At 38.1% G+C, this 17,500-nt stretch overlaps 2 protein-coding genes across 3 annotated transcripts in view; one reads left to right on the top strand and one right to left on the bottom strand.

Annotated features, from left to right (window-relative positions):
• Letm1 (Leucine zipper and EF-hand containing transmembrane protein 1) overlaps positions 1-4,734 on the top strand; it is a 24,557-nt gene extending 19,823 nt beyond the window's left edge. Inside the window, exons 12-13 of the mRNA XM_086531651.1 lie at positions 2,197-2,375; positions 3,018-4,734. Coding sequence (XP_086387777.1) covers positions 2,197-2,375; positions 3,018-3,543 — 705 coding nt within the window. The 3' untranslated portion in view covers positions 3,544-4,734. The remainder of the gene's footprint in view (positions 1-2,196; positions 2,376-3,017) is intronic.
• Positions 4,735-10,198: 5,464 nt separating this feature from the next.
• Positions 10,199-17,500, bottom strand: part of Tsr1 (Tsr1 ribosome assembly factor) — a 9,349-nt gene continuing 2,047 nt past the window's right edge. The window contains exons 3-16 of one of the 2 annotated variants that reach the window (XM_043021695.2): positions 17,264-17,500; positions 16,882-16,960; positions 16,587-16,727; positions 16,211-16,309; positions 14,584-14,781; positions 13,872-14,105; positions 13,607-13,751; positions 12,999-13,220; positions 12,535-12,752; positions 11,984-12,247; positions 11,676-11,786; positions 11,387-11,473; positions 10,980-11,100; positions 10,199-10,808 (exon numbers count right to left, since the gene is read on the bottom strand). The exon at positions 17,264-17,500 is cut by the window's right edge and continues 34 nt beyond it. In XM_043021695.2, the coding sequence (XP_042877629.2) occupies positions 10,567-10,808; positions 10,980-11,100; positions 11,387-11,473; positions 11,676-11,786; positions 11,984-12,247; positions 12,535-12,752; positions 12,999-13,220; positions 13,607-13,751; positions 13,872-14,105; positions 14,584-14,781; positions 16,211-16,309; positions 16,587-16,727; positions 16,882-16,960; positions 17,264-17,500 (2,398 nt within the window). In that variant the 3' untranslated portion in view covers positions 10,199-10,566. The remainder of the gene's footprint in view (positions 10,809-10,979; positions 11,101-11,386; positions 11,474-11,675; positions 11,787-11,983; positions 12,248-12,534; positions 12,753-12,998; positions 13,221-13,606; positions 13,752-13,871; positions 14,106-14,583; positions 14,782-16,210; positions 16,310-16,586; positions 16,728-16,881; positions 16,961-17,263) is intronic. The other variant, XM_043021696.2, reaches the window with a different exon arrangement.

The raw sequence follows: 17,500 nt of genomic DNA, 5'->3' as shown, positions 1-17,500 counted from the left end.
TAATCTGCATCTGAAAGATATATAATGTTTATTCTTGTGAGAGTGAGAGTGAGTGAGTGAGTGAGTGAGTGAGTGAGTGTGTGTGTGAGTGAGTGTGTGCATGTGCATGGAAATTATATAATCTAGTGGTGCGTGCGTGCATGCATGTGTGTGTGTGTGTTTGATTTAGCATTAATATATTATGAACATTTATATTTATATTTATATTTATATTTATAATTATATTTATATTTATATTTATATTCATATTTATGCTTATATCAGATGCATTTGCATGTTAAGCATGGCAAGGGCTGTTTATTGTAATGAAATCAATGTGTTTATTTTAGATCTTTCTATATGATCTTTCTAGTATATATACTACTCATCACTGCAGTGGTTAGGAATATATCAGATGAGGGTCAGATATGGTAATCATCAAGGTTAAGCATATGATTGCATAAAGCATAATTGTAGAACAAGCACATTACAGTTTATATTCATGAACCTTGCTCAATGTTTATGGATTTCCATTCAGATTATATTACCTTCCATATCTACTAAAATGAACCGTATAGGATATAATGTAATGCGGCTTCTGCCCTTTGCTTCAGTAGGCAGCTTTATTTGTAAGCTTAATGGACGTTGAAAATTAGCAGATCCTAAATGTATGTAGACTGTGCTTCTACATTCTTTTATGTGAATACAGGCCTTTATACTCTTCATCTTATGATGGATATTAACCCTCTCTGGACGGGTGTTACACCTCGGGTACTGCGCATTCAAGGCCCGTTCGCAGGGTGCCGTCATATGGCGTTGATCATTTAATTGATTTAGGCCTATGCATTCGAGAGCCCCGGCATTACAACTTACAAGGCTGGAATGCCCCCAGCATGAATGGGTTAATTAGTGTTTTGTTTGATTTTGTTTGTTCACTTCATCATTATTCCCTCTTCCAATATTTTCCTCCTGGTAGATTTAGTAAAAGGAACTATAACTGATGCAAAAAGTCTTCATGAATGTCAAAACTGTTCTTCCCTGTTTTATGATATTCACCAGCTTAGAACAGATGCATTAAAATCCAATAAATCCTCCACGTCCATCGTCTTTGCAGTCATGAAAGTGGTCCAGTATAGATATTCCATGCTTTGGAAGCTTAGTAAAAGGGCTTATCCTGATAACTAGTACATAGGATGTGCTGTAGTCTGGGACATACGCCACATGCCACATGCAACATTTGCTGTAGGGAGTTCAGAGTCACGCCTCAAAAATTCTGGTGCATGTATCTCTTGTCTTGATTAGTGCTAATAATTGTTTTCTGGAGTTTTGTCTTTTGTTATTTATTGTGCACCTTGAAGACAGCCAGATTTCTTGACTGCTTATTTCTCAGTTTCTTGAGGATAGGTCTTTGCAAATGCTATATAAAAAGTTTAATTGATAAACCCATGATGCACAAATATATGTTACACATGCTCATAAAAAAACAATGTATTTCTTAGCATGCATATTTTAGTATATTTAAGTACATGAGAATAAGAAAATATTGATAGAAGAGGGATGCTGTCATACTATAGAAAATAATAGCACAGAAATATACATAAAATAGAATATTCATTCAAAATGCTATACCAGCTATTTTAGTCAATACTCATATTGAGCCAATGTAATCCCGCTGAAAATTCTAGATCATAAGATTTTGATTCACATATTATTTTGAGCTTTCTTTTGACTGATCTTTTGCTGACTCTGCTGCTCCCTATGTGACATTAGGACTATAGTATGTCATACTATCATAAATTATGCAATGTAGGAAGTTATACTAAAAGACTTTACTGTTTGGAAAGACATTATGAAAGGTATGTAAGTGCTCAATTTTTAATAGGACTTCGGGAATAAAGGAATCAATCCTTTTGGTTCTTGTCCATGGTATCCTATCCATGTTGTTTTCACAGATGATGAGGCTAAATGTTTAGCCATGTGTTAAATTTTAAGGAAAACAGAATTAAGCTAAAAACAAAAGTATCCAAAAGTTTAGGAACACCTGAAAGTATTAGTTGTTTTATGGACATAACCACTCACACACACGCACACGCACACACACACACACACACAAACACAACACACACACAAACAAATACAAACAAACTCATTTCATTTTCACATGTCCCAGTGTCTGTAAAAGCCCAAAATATAATAAGACTTTTCCCCCCTGTCCAGGCCCTGATAGAGGCAGGTCTGAACAAGAAGGAACTGCGAGAAAGCAAGGCAGCTCGGAGACTCTTCATCCGCGTGAACAAGATGATCAGCAAGATGGAGCCGTTGCTGGATAGAGTCGGCAAGGAGAAGGCTCAGCGGCAGAAGATTGTGGATGCCGGGGAAGCTAAAGCGAAGGACAAGTAAGCGACATTTAGCTTTCCACATATTTAAAGTTGGCCTCTTTTTTTTCTTTCTTTCTTTTTCTTTATTTGTGTTATTTTCTCTATTCTCCCTCTCCTCATGTGTTTATCTCATATCTCCTCCACCTCTCCCTTCTTCGCTTTCTCCTTCTTTTCTTCTCCTTCCTCTCCTCCTTTTCTTCTTCTTCTCCTCCTCCACCACCATCACCACCGCTTCTCCTTTTCCTCCTCTTTGTTTTCCTTCTCTTCTGCTTCTTCTATTTCTTCTTCTTCTTCTTCTTCTTATTATTATTATTATTATTCTCCCTCTTCTTCTTCTTCTTCTTCTTCTTCTTCTTCTTCTTCTTCTTTCTCCTCCTCCTCCTCCTCCTCCTCCTCCTCCTCCTCCTCCTCCTCCTCCTCCTCCTCCTCCTCCTCCTCCTCCTCCTCCTCCTCCTCCTCCTCCTCTTTTTCCTCTTCCTCTAATCATTCTCATTTTCTTTTTTTGTCCTTAATTTTTCTATTTCATGTTACCCTCTTACCATCTCACTTCCCTGTCCCTCTGAATCTTCTCAGATGGAAGTGGAAGATATCACATAACTCAATTTATATGTTCTCAAGTCACAAATAACTTATTATAAATCTCTTTCTCCGCTATTACAGGGCTGAACTTGTGAACCTGGAAGAGTTAGCGCGTCACATGACCTACATCTGCCACGCTCCCGATACCTCCAAGGTGGAGATGATCCGGGACGTACTGGCAAAAATGGACTTTGACCAAGATGGAGCCGTTAAGGTGGAGCACGTGCTGCGAGTCATGGAGCTCATGGTGGACGAGCAGGTTGGTGTTTCCCCGAAGTTGTTCGAGGAGGTGATCGAGATGATAGCCAAGGAGGAACAGCTGGAAACCGCCAAGCTCATCAAACATGCCCTGGAATCGGCCAAACTGAATGCCGAGGAGGGACCTAACGCTACCTCTTCTCCTTCTGATTCTTCTTCGCCTACGCCTTCTTCAACGCTCCAAGAAAACTCGTCTCAGAGTAGCCTTCAGGGCGCTTCGTCTTTAGAGAGTGAATCGAAAGTAGTGGCTGACGAAATAGACTTGAAAGATTACCAGCCCGGCAAGGACTCGGTGATCGAACCCACAGACAAGACGGAAGTGAAGCAGCAGGCGAACAGAAGCCAATGACATAGAGAAAAGAATGAGTAAGATTGTTGACCCTTTCGTCGCCGTAGCTTACTCATCAACCTTAGGTTTCAGGAATCCTATAGATGTTTATTTATTTTTTACTTTGTGTAGCTATAAATTATCAGTCAAAGTCAGGTTATGAAGTATCCCCTCCTCCTCCCAGTAATAGACAGTGAGATTTCATGCATGGAACATTTGCTTCGCCTGAGAATTCAAATACTCTAAGAGCAAAAGTGCGATCGGTCTTATTGGCAAAAGCACCAGACTGAAGGATTCTCCTTTTAGGATTCATTGTAAATTGAAGTTTATGTAGAGTCAGAATTTATTAGAGGGTGAGGTTTATTACTTAACTGATTCCCTTAGAAGTATAATGATTTATGCAAACCACCCAAGCATCTTAGAGCTTATTGTAAATAGGGAACAATACCGGCAGTACTTCTTGTGGTACTTACTTCCAGTATGGCATTTTGTGTGTGCAGTATATTTTAACCTGTAAGTACTTCTGTATAGGTCAACATTTTTTGTAAATAACCAGATTGTATTTATTATTATATCAGCTTGTATATGTGCTGTGATATTTGCAAAGGTATATTGTTATTTGATTTTTGTTAGGGTGAATGAATGATGATGATGTTGTTGGTAATAATACCTAAGCAATTAGTCGGACAAGAGAAAGAGGCGCCGCAACCTGGCACGTCCGAGGGAGGAACCTCACGAGGTCATGAACTATTACCTTAGCTAACGTAAATAAAATGAAGGGTTAATAGTAATGAAATTAAACCGATTGTTCACAAATGTCTCCTATTGTTCCAGTTGGTCTTGAATTAGAACATTGTTGAATGTTTTTTTTCTCTTTTATAATACATTTTCATTCATATTGATAACACAAATGCATCGGTGAAGTTAACCTGATTAGTATTTGGCATTTGGTTTTGTTGTAATATTTCCAAATATTAATGAAATTATGAAGAAATGCATTTCTGTTCTTTTAATTACTGACATGTATTATATTAGATATATTACAGGTATATACATCAAAGGACACCATTATTTAATAAGGAAAAAAAATAAAACTATCTTTTATTTTGCTATTATTTTTATTTTTCTGTTCAAACGTTGTAAAAGTCAGCCATACTTGTTTTGCTGATAATTATTGAAAAAGAAAACTTTGAGCCTGTTTTTGTTAACAAAGACTTTTTTTCTTTTATCCCCTAAAATTCACACATGAAAAGTATATAAAGGAATGAAGTGAATTTAAGCATTTTTGCCAAACAGAAAAGTAATTTCTTTGAAAGATAAATATGTTTGAAAGAACACAAGGCAACATAGATATGGTTGATCTTATTAAAAGTATTGGAGATTTCCAGTTATCCGAAAAGATCTTAAAAAAAGATTATTAATTTTTCACTCGGGCCATTAACCCTCTCTGGACGGGTGGTACACTACTGTACCGCTCATTCAAAAGCCCGGTGGCCGGGCGGCACAATATGGTGCCAGCCATTTAATTGATTTAGGCCTAAGCGTTCGAAAGCCCCGGCATTGTGACATGCAAGGCTGGAATGCCCCCGTCGTGAGTGGGTTAACTATTAAAATCTTAATAGGATTTATGAGGTATAGAGGTAATGTGAATTCAGATTGATAATTCAGCTCTGGAATGGCTTCTGCCTGGCGATCGGTAAGCAAGAGAATTACTTAAACCTCCTCAGAGATTTCTTGGCTTAACAAAACCATTTAAATTTTGAGAAAAAAAACATATATGGCCAAGTATTTAATTTATTGCTCAAATGCATAGTAGGGATTGCAAACTTTGGCCAACATCATATTTATACAGACAAAAAAAATGAATGCTTGGATTCAAATACTTGCCCTGATCCCTAAGCACCTAAGTGTTTCGTGTAATCCATTATGGAGGCAAAATATGAATAATAATTAAAATGATAATAATAATGATAATATGAATATGAATAATAACCTGATGAACTAAGTTTATAGAGGGAGAAAATAGTTAGCACATGTTATAAACAATCTATTAATAGTAGTGATGTTTTTCGTTGTAGAATATTTAATCTTGCTCCCTTTTCTGTTCAACGGAAGCTGTATTCATCCACTGAAACAAACTTATTATTTTGAACCTAATCAACTACAGCAGCAAGATTACATAGACTATTAAGCTGAACTACTTGTTAGTTTCAGTCAGTAGTGCAAAGTAGAAGCTTCATATGAAAATCATTAGCAAATATGCAGATACTTAAACCTTTAGAAATTACACAAATTTTCAATGGATATCGGCTATCTTCAATGAGCTTCAAACTGAATGCTTAATAATATGCTGAACCCATGTAATGCTCACTGGACCAACTTCATATGTTGACATATGGGCTTAGGAACTGCAGGTCATTGCTAAAATTCTACTTAGGAGGACCTACTATGCATCCTTCATAAGAGAAACCACCATGATATATACACATCAGACTCTTCAGATGCAGCTACCATGATCAATCAGTTCAGTTCAGTTCAGACAGATATGCGAAGACGTCGCTTCGCCCGGGCTATATGCTCAAGGCGGCCCGGCCTCTGCCAGCTATGAGTGCTGACTCATCTTATCTAATCTTATCTGATCATCATCGCTGAATTCAATTCAGCTCAGTTCAGAGAGATTTTGCGAAGACGTCGCTTCGCCCGGGTTGTGTGGTAGGGGTAGCCCGGTCTCTGTTGGCTATAAGTGCTGACTCATCTGATCATCATAACTGAACTTTTACCGTGGCGGTCGGATTGCCTGTAGGCGCTCCAGTTGCCAGGGGGCTAGTGACAGGCATAGCCGTCTAACCAGCCCGGCGGCTGTCGTCTCTGGGCCCTGCCTGAGGAAGCGAGTGTGCTCGCATTCCATCAGGTAGTGCTCTAATTTGGCGTCCGGCGCGCCACAATGCTCACAGCGTCGCTCATCTTGCCCAATAGTGGGGATGATTTGCCACGCACAAGGGTAGCCTATTCTCAGTCTGTGCAGACTGACTTCAGCACACCTTGATATTCTGGGAGAGAGTATCAGCGACTCATAGCCTGTGGTGTTTGAGTACCAACTGGCCGAGGGGGAGGTTCTCGCTTCCTCTCTGTGTCGCTGCAGGGCACCGTCCTGCCCTGCAACCATCGTTTTACGCCTTAGCAGTTCCCGGCTAGGATGCACCACAAGATCACTCAAGGGTTTCTTCCTGCCTTCCTCCGCTAACCTGTCAGCTACGTCATTCCCTTCAATACCAACATGGCTTGGGATCCAGTACCCATGATCAATCTTAAATACTGATCATGATTCATTCAATCATAAAACATCTGGTTCATTATATACTTTCAGAGATCATTGATATACTAAACTCTCTGAATGCAATAGTATCCACATGTTATTCTGTTCCGAGCAGAATCAAGTTTATAGGATAGTTGCAATTTACCCATAACCCATTGATGCTGGGTACATATACTACATTTGGTTTTCTTTTATATAAGTATTTTACATATAGGTGGCTCCACAAGGGGCCAGTGAGAATGCTTTCCTGACATCCCCTGTTTACCCACTCCACAACTCTTTGAGAGAAAAGACTTTCATTTCTCTCACAATTATAATTGCTTTTAACATTAGGGATAATAATAATAATGATATGATAATGAAAACCCTAATAAAAGTGATAGAAAAAGATCTAAAATTAAGGAATGGAGATGACATGAGGTCAGGCAGGCTTGCTAAGTGCCTCCTAGAGGACTAGGCAATGGAGGAACCATCCATATGTAAAATGAAAAATAAAACAAAATCATAGTGGACAATGTATGTATAGATGTATGTGGACACTCTGAAATACATGGATGTCACGATCAACACCACTATTTAAAAAAACAAAGCTTTTAAGCTATAATTTGAATTAAATTAAAATAAAATAAAATTTAATTTACTGTAATTAACCCATTGTGGACAGGGGATAGATTCGCTTGCCCAGTGTCCAGGATGGGTTTTATTTCAGACCGAGGCAGCTTGAAGCAACATAATTTGAAACTTCCCACTCTCTTTCAGTCACTCATTATAAAACTAGAGCTGATTTTATGTTTTATTTTTTGTGTGTTTTATTGTATTTAGACATATATGCCATATAACAGGCTCTATCAAGGCTACAGTTGACTAAAAGTGTAGTATATGATCCATATCAGCTCATTATTTTCCTTATACTAAGTATGATAGAACTATTGCTGTCTTATGGGAGGGCAAAAAGCAACTTTATTTTTTTTGTATTTTTGTGCTGTCAGTAACGAATACGAAACATAAAACCACCTACAGTGAAGATAACATAAAGAGGTAGGGAAGAGGAATGAAACCTGTGCTTGTGACTGTTAGTGCCACAGTAAAAGGCATTACTATTGGTACTGGATCACGTTTTAGACACAGCATGGTTTGAGTTACCTTCCTCTTCTCGTTCTGCCTGCACATTCTTCATTGAGGATACTTTAGAGCAAGAGGTCATCAACTTGCTGTGTGGCATCGCTCTCTAAAGATAGTGCTTGCTAGAGACCGTGGATGAGTGCCATTCAGGCTCTCTCTCCTACTGGTGCTAGAAGAAAGTGGTGCCAACTAGGCTTTGGAAGTTAGGTTTGCTCAATATTACGGTAATTATTGTAATTATGACTGCAATTGCCATTATCACTCACTCCTTACTCATAGCACAATAAAATAGTACAATGATCCAAAAACCCCGAACGTCATGTATGTCATGGCGCCTGTCATCAGGTCAAAGCTCCTGTGTTGTGTATGTCATGACACCCGTCTGCAATGGGTTAAAAAAAAAATCTTATTCTCAGAAATCTTTAGCTACCATCCCTTGCCCTAATTCAAAATGAAACTCAAAATTATACTGTACCATATGGGTGAGCTGTTCTTGCTACTGCCAATTGTATCTGGCCACTTGTCAATTTGACAGTACGGACATCACAAGCATTGCCCATAGACACTGCCCATTGAGGGATTACCCTTCTGGGTATTGCTTGACCTTATGGATTGGGCACAACACTCGGCAGAGTAACACAAATAATTTTTACACGGTGTATCCTAACTTAATGACCTACTTTAGAGTCACTCTTCAGCTGAGTAACTAATACAGGAATTACATAAGTCCTGTATCCATTAGCTGCTGATTAGTCAGGATTAAAAATCTCAGGAAGCAAAACACAGATACTTAGACTTATTTATAGTACTCATGCTACTGTGAATGATAATTCATACACTATTCAGATTTGTAGGAATCATACAAGTAGTATACTAATACTGTCAGATCATGCACACTGAACTTCTTATGGCTTCAGATAGATATGCCTCACCAATTTTGGAGATAGAAATATATAGGTTTCTTTAATTCATCAACACCCTCGGGTACTTAATTAAGAATCATATGTTGTCACGCTAGATCTCTGTGCTCTTTTTGTTGTTGATGGTGCAATATCTGGCCTTATCAGTGGTGGTTTCTCACGGCTCTGTAATTTCTTGAATTCTATTTCTTCTGTATATATATTAATTTCAGTACACTTCTATCTCTCTTTATTCTCTATTTTCATCTTTTGATTAATTTTGTCTCCTAATTATTATCCATCCTGATGCCAATGACCTTTCCTCTCTCAATCTTTGTTTTTAGTCCTGTGTTTTATTCACCGTTTTATTTATACTTATCTAGATTGGATTTCTGATAAGGAAAAAAATCATTAGTAAATCCTAATAATTTCTGTTTCTATCACTCCTTCTACTACCTAAATCATCTATGCAATTACTGAAATTCACCCTTTTTTCTTCCATAAATGTAAACTGGTCTATTGCAAAGGCTGTTTTTCTAATTGGTCTTACATTTCTCAACTTCAAGATCCATGTATAATCACCATCCCTACATTACATCAGTCAGATTACATCAGTCCTTTCACTCCTCACCGAAGTCCAATCAAAACCTTAATTACTGTGATAATCCACACATTACCTCCAAACTTGACCCTCTTGCTTTAACCAATCTTTGTTGTTGTTCAAAGCCTGCCAAATATTCCTCCTCAACCATGTAAAACTTGCCAAGCAGCCACATCATAGAAATACTGTGGTAATCGTGAAAGCAAGCATCAAACATGACTTTGATTCCTTTTTTTTTGCTTGTACTTTATAACTTTGGTACTTTTTTCTCTTTTCTTTCAACTTTTTATTTTTTATTTTTTTAAAATCTTTTGACCTTTTATTCTTTGAAGACAAATGTCTGTCATTATATGGAAACAAGGGACTCTTTTGCTATTTTTAAAAATTTCCTCTTCTTATATATCTTAACCCTCTCGTGACGGGTGGTACACTACAGTACTGCGCATTCTAGGCCTGTTCGCTGGGTGACGCCATACAGCGTTGTGAATGGGTTAATTTTTTTATCTGTGTGCCTAAACCAGACAATGCAGCACTTAGTGTTAAACTGCAACTCATTTGCATCAACTAGCAGTACCTTTTATCTTTTTCATTTATTTTGTAATCAAGGTTATTTGTTTTATGTCCTCATAGTTTTTAAATTTATAGACTGATATTGAGTACAATGACTTGGTTATCTCTCAAGTAAAAAAAGTCCAATTTTACATAAAAAAGGGCAGGAAATTAAATAAAAAAAACTAGTTTGGATTTCATTAGAAATGTCATAAATATTTATTACGACAGAATATGAGCATAGGACAAATAACAAGGGAATTTTACATGAGATAATATGACATACATAAAACCTCTAAATAACAATAATGAAAAAGAGAGAGAAAAAAAAACACAAATTCCTTAAAAAAAAAGAAAAAAAAAGTTATAACATTTTGAAAAATAAACAATACATTATAACCATGCAATTCGATCCTGAATATTTCGAGCAAATTTAAGCTGTCCCATATATACTGTTCTTTGAGGAGCTTGCCTTGCTTTCCGTTCAGAATAACTCTCACCCAATCTCTATAATTTATAAATAACTCAAGTTCTATAAGCTCTAATCGACCGTTGGATTAAAGGCCGGAATTATGGAACTGAACTACTTTGGCCTTCTTTGCAGGAGGGTTTTCTTCGTTCTCTTCGTCACTCGAATCGGCTGCATTGCCTGACGTCCTGAAGGTGTAGAGGGGCGGGGGTCGGGCAACGTGTGGGTCGAACGTCCACTTGGGGAACATTCTCTTGTACAGGTTTAGGAGTATCGTGTCCTGGGCCTTCAGCTGCCCGTCAAAGTAACACTTCATGTGTCCGTGAGTACCTTTGGGTGGGAAACGAAGTGTTAGAATTTAAATTCATCACTTCTCCTCGGAGTGACATAGAAAGAAACATGATGCACAATTTGAAGAAAAAATGGCATAGACACATGCCAATACCATAGACCAAAGCTGTAAAGGGTTTAATTGTGAGGGGATTTCCACTACAGACTCACCCAGGGCTTCCTTGATGTGGCCTCGTCTCCCCCACTTCGTTCTCAGCTCCACCGGCTTAAACCAAAGGATGTCCTCTCGATTGAAGAACATGTAGCGGATGACTGCGCTCTTGCGGTTAATCTGGAGACATTGCGTGGAATTGATGAGAAAATTCTAGATTTTTAAAAAAGTTTAATGTTACTGTCATGGGATTGTCTTTCAAATTCTTCACTTTACAGGAGGAGGAAGAAAAGAGGAGAAAGAAATTGAAAACAAAGCAAACCACAAAAGAGAAAAGAAATGGGTGAAAAAAAATTAAGAAAGAGAACAAGAAAGAAAGAAAGAAAAAGAAGCAGAAAAAGAAGAAGAAGAAGAAGAAGAAGAAGAAGAAAAAGACGAAAAAACATCAAGCACCAGAAAGACTTACCTTGAAAGGATATCCACTGAGAACAGCTCTCTTGACCACTATCCTCTTAGGGTTCATGTCATACAGTGAGCCTGTACCTACCAAGTCCTGAAAAGGATATTGAGTTTATCAGGAGTTCAATAAAGTAAGAAAACTTAACCAATTAGTAAAATAAGCCTTTGCAACAAATACTGACACGTAATAACTTCAAGATCATTAGCTAGATCTACAGCCATTTCTTTCGTTAATAATAATAATAATAATGATAATAATAATAATAATAACAACAATAAACAATGACGTATCTCACCTGTGCACCATCTGGTCTCTCCCTAAACATCAACACAGACACGGGAGGGAATGTGATTGGAGCGAACATACTTGCTACCACAGTTGTTCCTGGATGGAAGTATCTGGCAAACTGCAAAAGAAAAATGATTATATTTTTTTTTATCTTGATTATATTTTAAATGATTATATTTTTTATATTTATTATATTTTTATTTTATATTTTTATTTAGGAATTTTTTTGTATCTTGGGTCTACCTAACCATGTGAGTACTTGCGTATTTTGGTCAAATGTCTTGCGCGATATCGCGAAAGAAGAACTGGACTAACCTTGTGCTTATTGCCGGTGGAGTGTTCACTGAAGATTGGGCAGTTGGCAAATCTTCTGAAACCGATGTGGAAAATGAGGCGTTCTTTCGATTTAATGGGCCGGTAATGGCCTAATGGGTGTGACTTGATGACGACATTCATGACGGACATCTTCTGCTCGTGAGGATGGAGACCGAAGAGGACCAACGGCGCTTGGCTGGTGACTTGGCTGTCGTACAGGTGGCGGGGAACATCTTGGACATGGACGATGACGTACCACCCAGGCTGTGAGTTGCAGCAAAATAATGCAATGTTTAATATGTGTACCAATATCATATTTGTGTACACATATATCCACTCTCTCTTTAAATATTCTTACCAAAATTCTGTGACTTTAACTGATTCAGAGAAAATTTTCTTATTTATGAGTAACAAAGCTGATTATAGAATAAAGCCTATAAACTCTTCATGTAACACACTGACTAAAAACATAAACAAATACAACTACTCTGCCATTATAGTCAAAAGAGAAAGATCTGTTGGCATGAACTGCAAACTGGGCATCCTCTTACCAAGGCTCCTTCCCTTTCTTCCTTCAATATTCTCTTTTTAGAATGGATGAAATTTTTGAACTGGAATATTCTCGAGTAGTCAACTGGGAGGTTTTCGTCCGCGTCCCAGGACGACGTGCGGAAGCTTTGGAGGCCTCTGTACTTTTGGAAACGTATTCTACTGGGGATGTCCTTTGGCGTGTCAATCTCATCTGGGAACACCGCATCTTCACGCGCGGCTGTGAAAAATAGACACGTTAGTACATCGCCTAGATAAAATTCTAATAATCATAGGGATGTTCACTATGGAAAAATATACTCTACTTTCACATTATGACATCGCTGAGTAACACAATGATAATCATAACAACATACTTTATAATTGCAGAATCATAAGTATATAAAAACAATATATATAAAACTTTTAGTAATCTGATGAATCCTTTTAAATTAATATCTGTTACTCATAGTACACATGTTTTTACCTCTTAATTTTTCCAGGGCATCCATCTCTTCTTTGTAGTCGTACTTATCGTCGTAGTTTGCACCCTCTGTGTCTGGCATGGTCATGGTCTCGTACTCTTCTTCGTCCTCCTCTTCGTCTTCCTCGTCCTGCTCGCAGCCGTCTTGAGACATAGCATCAACGGGTGCAAATTCACTGTTGTCCATTTCGCTGTTGCTGTCGTCATCTTCATCGCCATCTTCCTCTGCGCACACAGAAAAAACATGTTATGAAAAGCCCTTGTTTGATGATACAGTTTTCAAAAGAGATTAAATGAGAAAGAAATAGGTGGAGGGTGGGGGGTGGGGTTAAGAAAAGTAGGACAGAAGGAAAAACTATGATTATAGAGATTATAAAAAAGAAAGAAAGAAAGAAAGAAAGGAATCATTATGTCAAATGTATAATATGTACCTAACACCAATTCAAGATATGGTACATAAGACGAAGTTAAGAAGCATTAGTCGGAAATACTGTATATGACGCCAATGAAGCCAACTCTTGGTAATATCAACCAAAGAAATACGATCACGACCAATTATAAATCACCGTGCAATATGATCTTAAAGTGAAATATACTCCTGGAAACGCTACCTTCACTGTCCAGGATCCAAGCAGCCTGGTATTCCGAGGTTCCCTTCGGCACTCTCTTGGTCTTCGGCTTGGCCTTCACACTGGCTTCTGCCTCCTCAAGCTCCTCTTGCGTTGGCCAAGTCTGCTCTCCTTCCATGGGGTCAACCTGCCAGACAGACGAGAATCAGACGCGTTCTCATGTGTTCACGTCGAGCTAGTTCTAAAATGTTACGAAAGGTCTCAAGATCTAAAAGCGGGGAAGGAAAAACAAAAACAAAAAGCGAACCTCATTTGTGGAGATGAGCGTTTCCTGCCTCTCGGGATCGGCTTCCTCAATCAGCTGCGGCTCCTCGCTCGCCATGGTTGCATTCTTGCCTCGGCGTTCCAGAGGATGGGGGTCGTCTACCAAGTAGGTGTGGCTCATTTGGAAGTCTCCCCATCCTGGTATGTGGACAAGGCCGTTCACAGACAGCGGCTGTCCTCGCACGTAACCAGACACTTTCAGCGTGCCTGTTGGGCCCTGGTGGAAAAACAAATGGATATGTGTAATTCTTTTATCACATTTATAAGAATCTAACTCTTTTCAACCACTTCTATTTTCTTTAATTTACTTCTTTATCTATCTATCTATCTATCTATCTATCCATAAAAAAATAAATCTGTACCTCTGTGAGTAAGTGGATTTGTATTTATCTTGAGAATTAAACACTGCATGAAAGATGAAAGCCATGAGGTATATTGCTAAGAACCCATTGAAGTGCAGTGTCAGGTGTGAAAGATAATTGGATGAGTAGTGCTTAGACCTAATAATCTGTGTGTGTGTCATCTGAGACACAATGCTATCTCTCTTTGCTTGTATAAGTTTAGTGCGAGCATTTAGCCAATCCCAATCTGGCGAAATATGACTCGGTGCTGCACTTGTTACATGTGAAGAACAAAACTCTTTCTTTAGCCTTGACGAACCAACCCGACGAAAAAGAGAAATACCCCCGACCTACCTTTTCCTCAAACTCGACCTTTTCGGCCATCATGTGCGGCCTGTTGTCCTTGAAGAAAACGGGTCGCTGCTTCTGTGACCCTATGTGCCTCAGAACCAGCATTGCCTCTTGGTCGTTGTCTACGCTGAAGAGCTTGGCATTTCCTGGGAACCTCGACTCGATCTCTTTGATCATGCGCTGTCTCATCTGAATTTTTCTCTGTTGCCAAATAGAAGGGACTTCGTTAGGACGCTAGCAAGGACTTGTGCTTTGATCGTTTCAGATGATGAGTAATATTTTTCTCCAAGAGTCTATAAAGTAAAATTATGAAGAACAAAGAGAGAAAAAATGAAGGAAAGAAATATACATACATACATATATATATATATATATATATATATATATATATATATATATATATATATATATAAATATATGTATATGAATATATATACAATCTTTGACTGATCTTTATCAAAAAAGAAAATGTTAATATCTCAACTTTCTTCCACTTGGAAAATAAAAAGAACTACTTAAAAAAACAAAGAGATAAAAAAATGGAAATAAAATAAACAGAGCGCCAAGATAAACAACAGAAAACAAAAGAACAAAATAAACATGCCACCGAACACACGCAAAACACCCCAATACCAAATCCAACCCATTCCTTGACTAGCCACAAATATTTTCCCGAAACTGCACACAACAGTCAAAACCATTAATATAACTGGGGTGACATTATGGGCGTGTGAATGAGAATGCTGGAACTGTCACTGACATTTTGTTATTTCCCTTTATCAAAATTTGAAGAAAATGTAATGTCAAATGTTCATATCACTCATTTCTCTTCCCACATTTCTTACAAAGAGTTTTGACATTCTGACTTTATTCACAGGCGTATATTGGATCAAGAAACAAAGATGCCGATGCCAGCATAAATTCAAAATCTCTCTCCAACAACAGTTTATATTTCCATCTCTACTGGATGTATATCGCATGTTGCACAGGATGGCAATGCAAAACTGAGATAAATCAAGGGCATCTAGTACAATCTCATCTATACAAAGCCAGTTTTGTATAATCCCTTTCAATATTCTGAAATGGGTAACATGTCTATCATATGAAAGCAATGATACTAAACTTACACACACACACACACACATTTAATTATGTGTACATGTATGTTTGTTCATCATGTGACATCTGAATAACTTCCAATATATATATTTCTAATTAGAAAAAATATATGGCACTAAAATAGAATATTAACAATAAAACCAGGCATAACAAACAAACATGCAAGGGATAATCCACACTATATATTAACAACCTATTTTACCAAACTACATAACAGACGTTTAATCTGCTAATAAACATGAAAAAAATTCTGGGCATGCCATTTTCAAAACATCAGGAAACCAATTCTCCCGATCCATTATCAGATATAGTGATGCGCCATGCAAAAAAAATTGTCTCATATTCCCCTTTGACTATACAACAGAAACTGCATGTAATGTTTACTAATTGTAAAACTAAAATGAGCACACAACACGTAATTCAGAGCACACCTCCCCGAGTAACTACAAAACACACACATATTCTCTCTGTTAATGTCAGAAACACATCTAAAAGACAATGCGCATAATACATTGGACTTTTTTGCCGGGGATGGTCCTAGAACCAGACGAGCACCCAGCTCCTCGTCTAGGCCCTCCGTGTCCATCTCCTCCTGGACACTTGATGCTACCTGCAGTTCCCGAGATTTAAAGTTTCTTCAAAAATCTTCATTAAAAAACTGGATTTGCCTCTATCCATTAAATGCATCAAAAGTAGGCCTTTTCAGTCTGGTTCCTATAACTTATCTTTCAAAGAGCAAAATCGTTTTTTTTCCTGTCTCTTCTATATAATAAAATAAAATGTCACATCGAATAAAAGAAGAAGGGAATACTATTCATAGAAAGAAACAGACTACCAGAATAACAGCTGAATAAATGAATATATGCACATCACCAACAACCACAGACCTTATGAGCCATGTCCTCCATAGAGGCAGAAATGTGTACGGTTGCCGGCAAAGCTTGAGCCATGATAGACGAGAGCAAGAGGTCAGCGGCATCTTCCAGTTCATCCCGAGATGGCCATAACAGCATAAGCGTGTTGCTAACCTGCAAAATAATTGTAATAATAATAAACACATGTGCCATTAACATCATAGTGGAAGAAAAAGAATAATAATAAGAAAAAGTTGTACTATAACACCTTACAGCTTTCAAAACTGATTACTTTGGATGTAAAACAGAGCAACATTACGGGACCCACCTTCACGCTGTCTAAAATGGCGTACAGGTCATTCACTGGCGGTATGATGAAGGAAAACCTCTGTTTGTAGCGCAAGGAGCTGTGGATGGAAAGGAATATTTAGCGTCTAGTGTTGCAAGTTCAATGTCCATTCAACTACATACTGAACTAATGTTCCATCATCATATTGACCATTCGATCTAATAATAAGGTCCTTAATAAAAATGCTTATTATAAAAAGTTTTTGGTCTAAAAATAAAACTAGTTAATCGTGACTAAATATTGAACAATTTAAACCCTGCTAATCCACATTCAATCTGTGGGAAATCTCCTTAGCACGTAATTATAAAATTGTGACATCCTGCAACACAACCTCCCATTACCAAAAGCTAACCATCCTCACCTGAGATGTACGACACCCTGAGCGCTGGTAGTGATGGTGGCTTCTGGGTCGCAGGAGGTCAACGCGCTTATGACCTTCCTGGGATTGATGTCTGGGCTCAGTGGCACAATGGTGACGAGGAAGGGGGGGTTATTGGCCGTTCCGATGGCACGTTTCCGCGACGTGGCTTCCTCTCTCTTCTGTGATCGGATCTGTTTCATCTGGTTTTTCCTCTCTTCACGACTCAGCTCCTTCTTT

This window comes from Penaeus japonicus, unplaced genomic scaffold (assembly GCF_977035675.1).
Source record: "Penaeus japonicus unplaced genomic scaffold, GWHDUDI00000001_assembly GWHDUDI00000036, whole genome shotgun sequence".
In the NCBI taxonomy this organism is placed as follows: Eukaryota; Metazoa; Arthropoda; class Malacostraca; order Decapoda; family Penaeidae; genus Penaeus; species Penaeus japonicus.
Note: the sequence above shows the minus strand (reverse complement) of the source record. Positions and strands in the feature narration are given on the sequence as shown.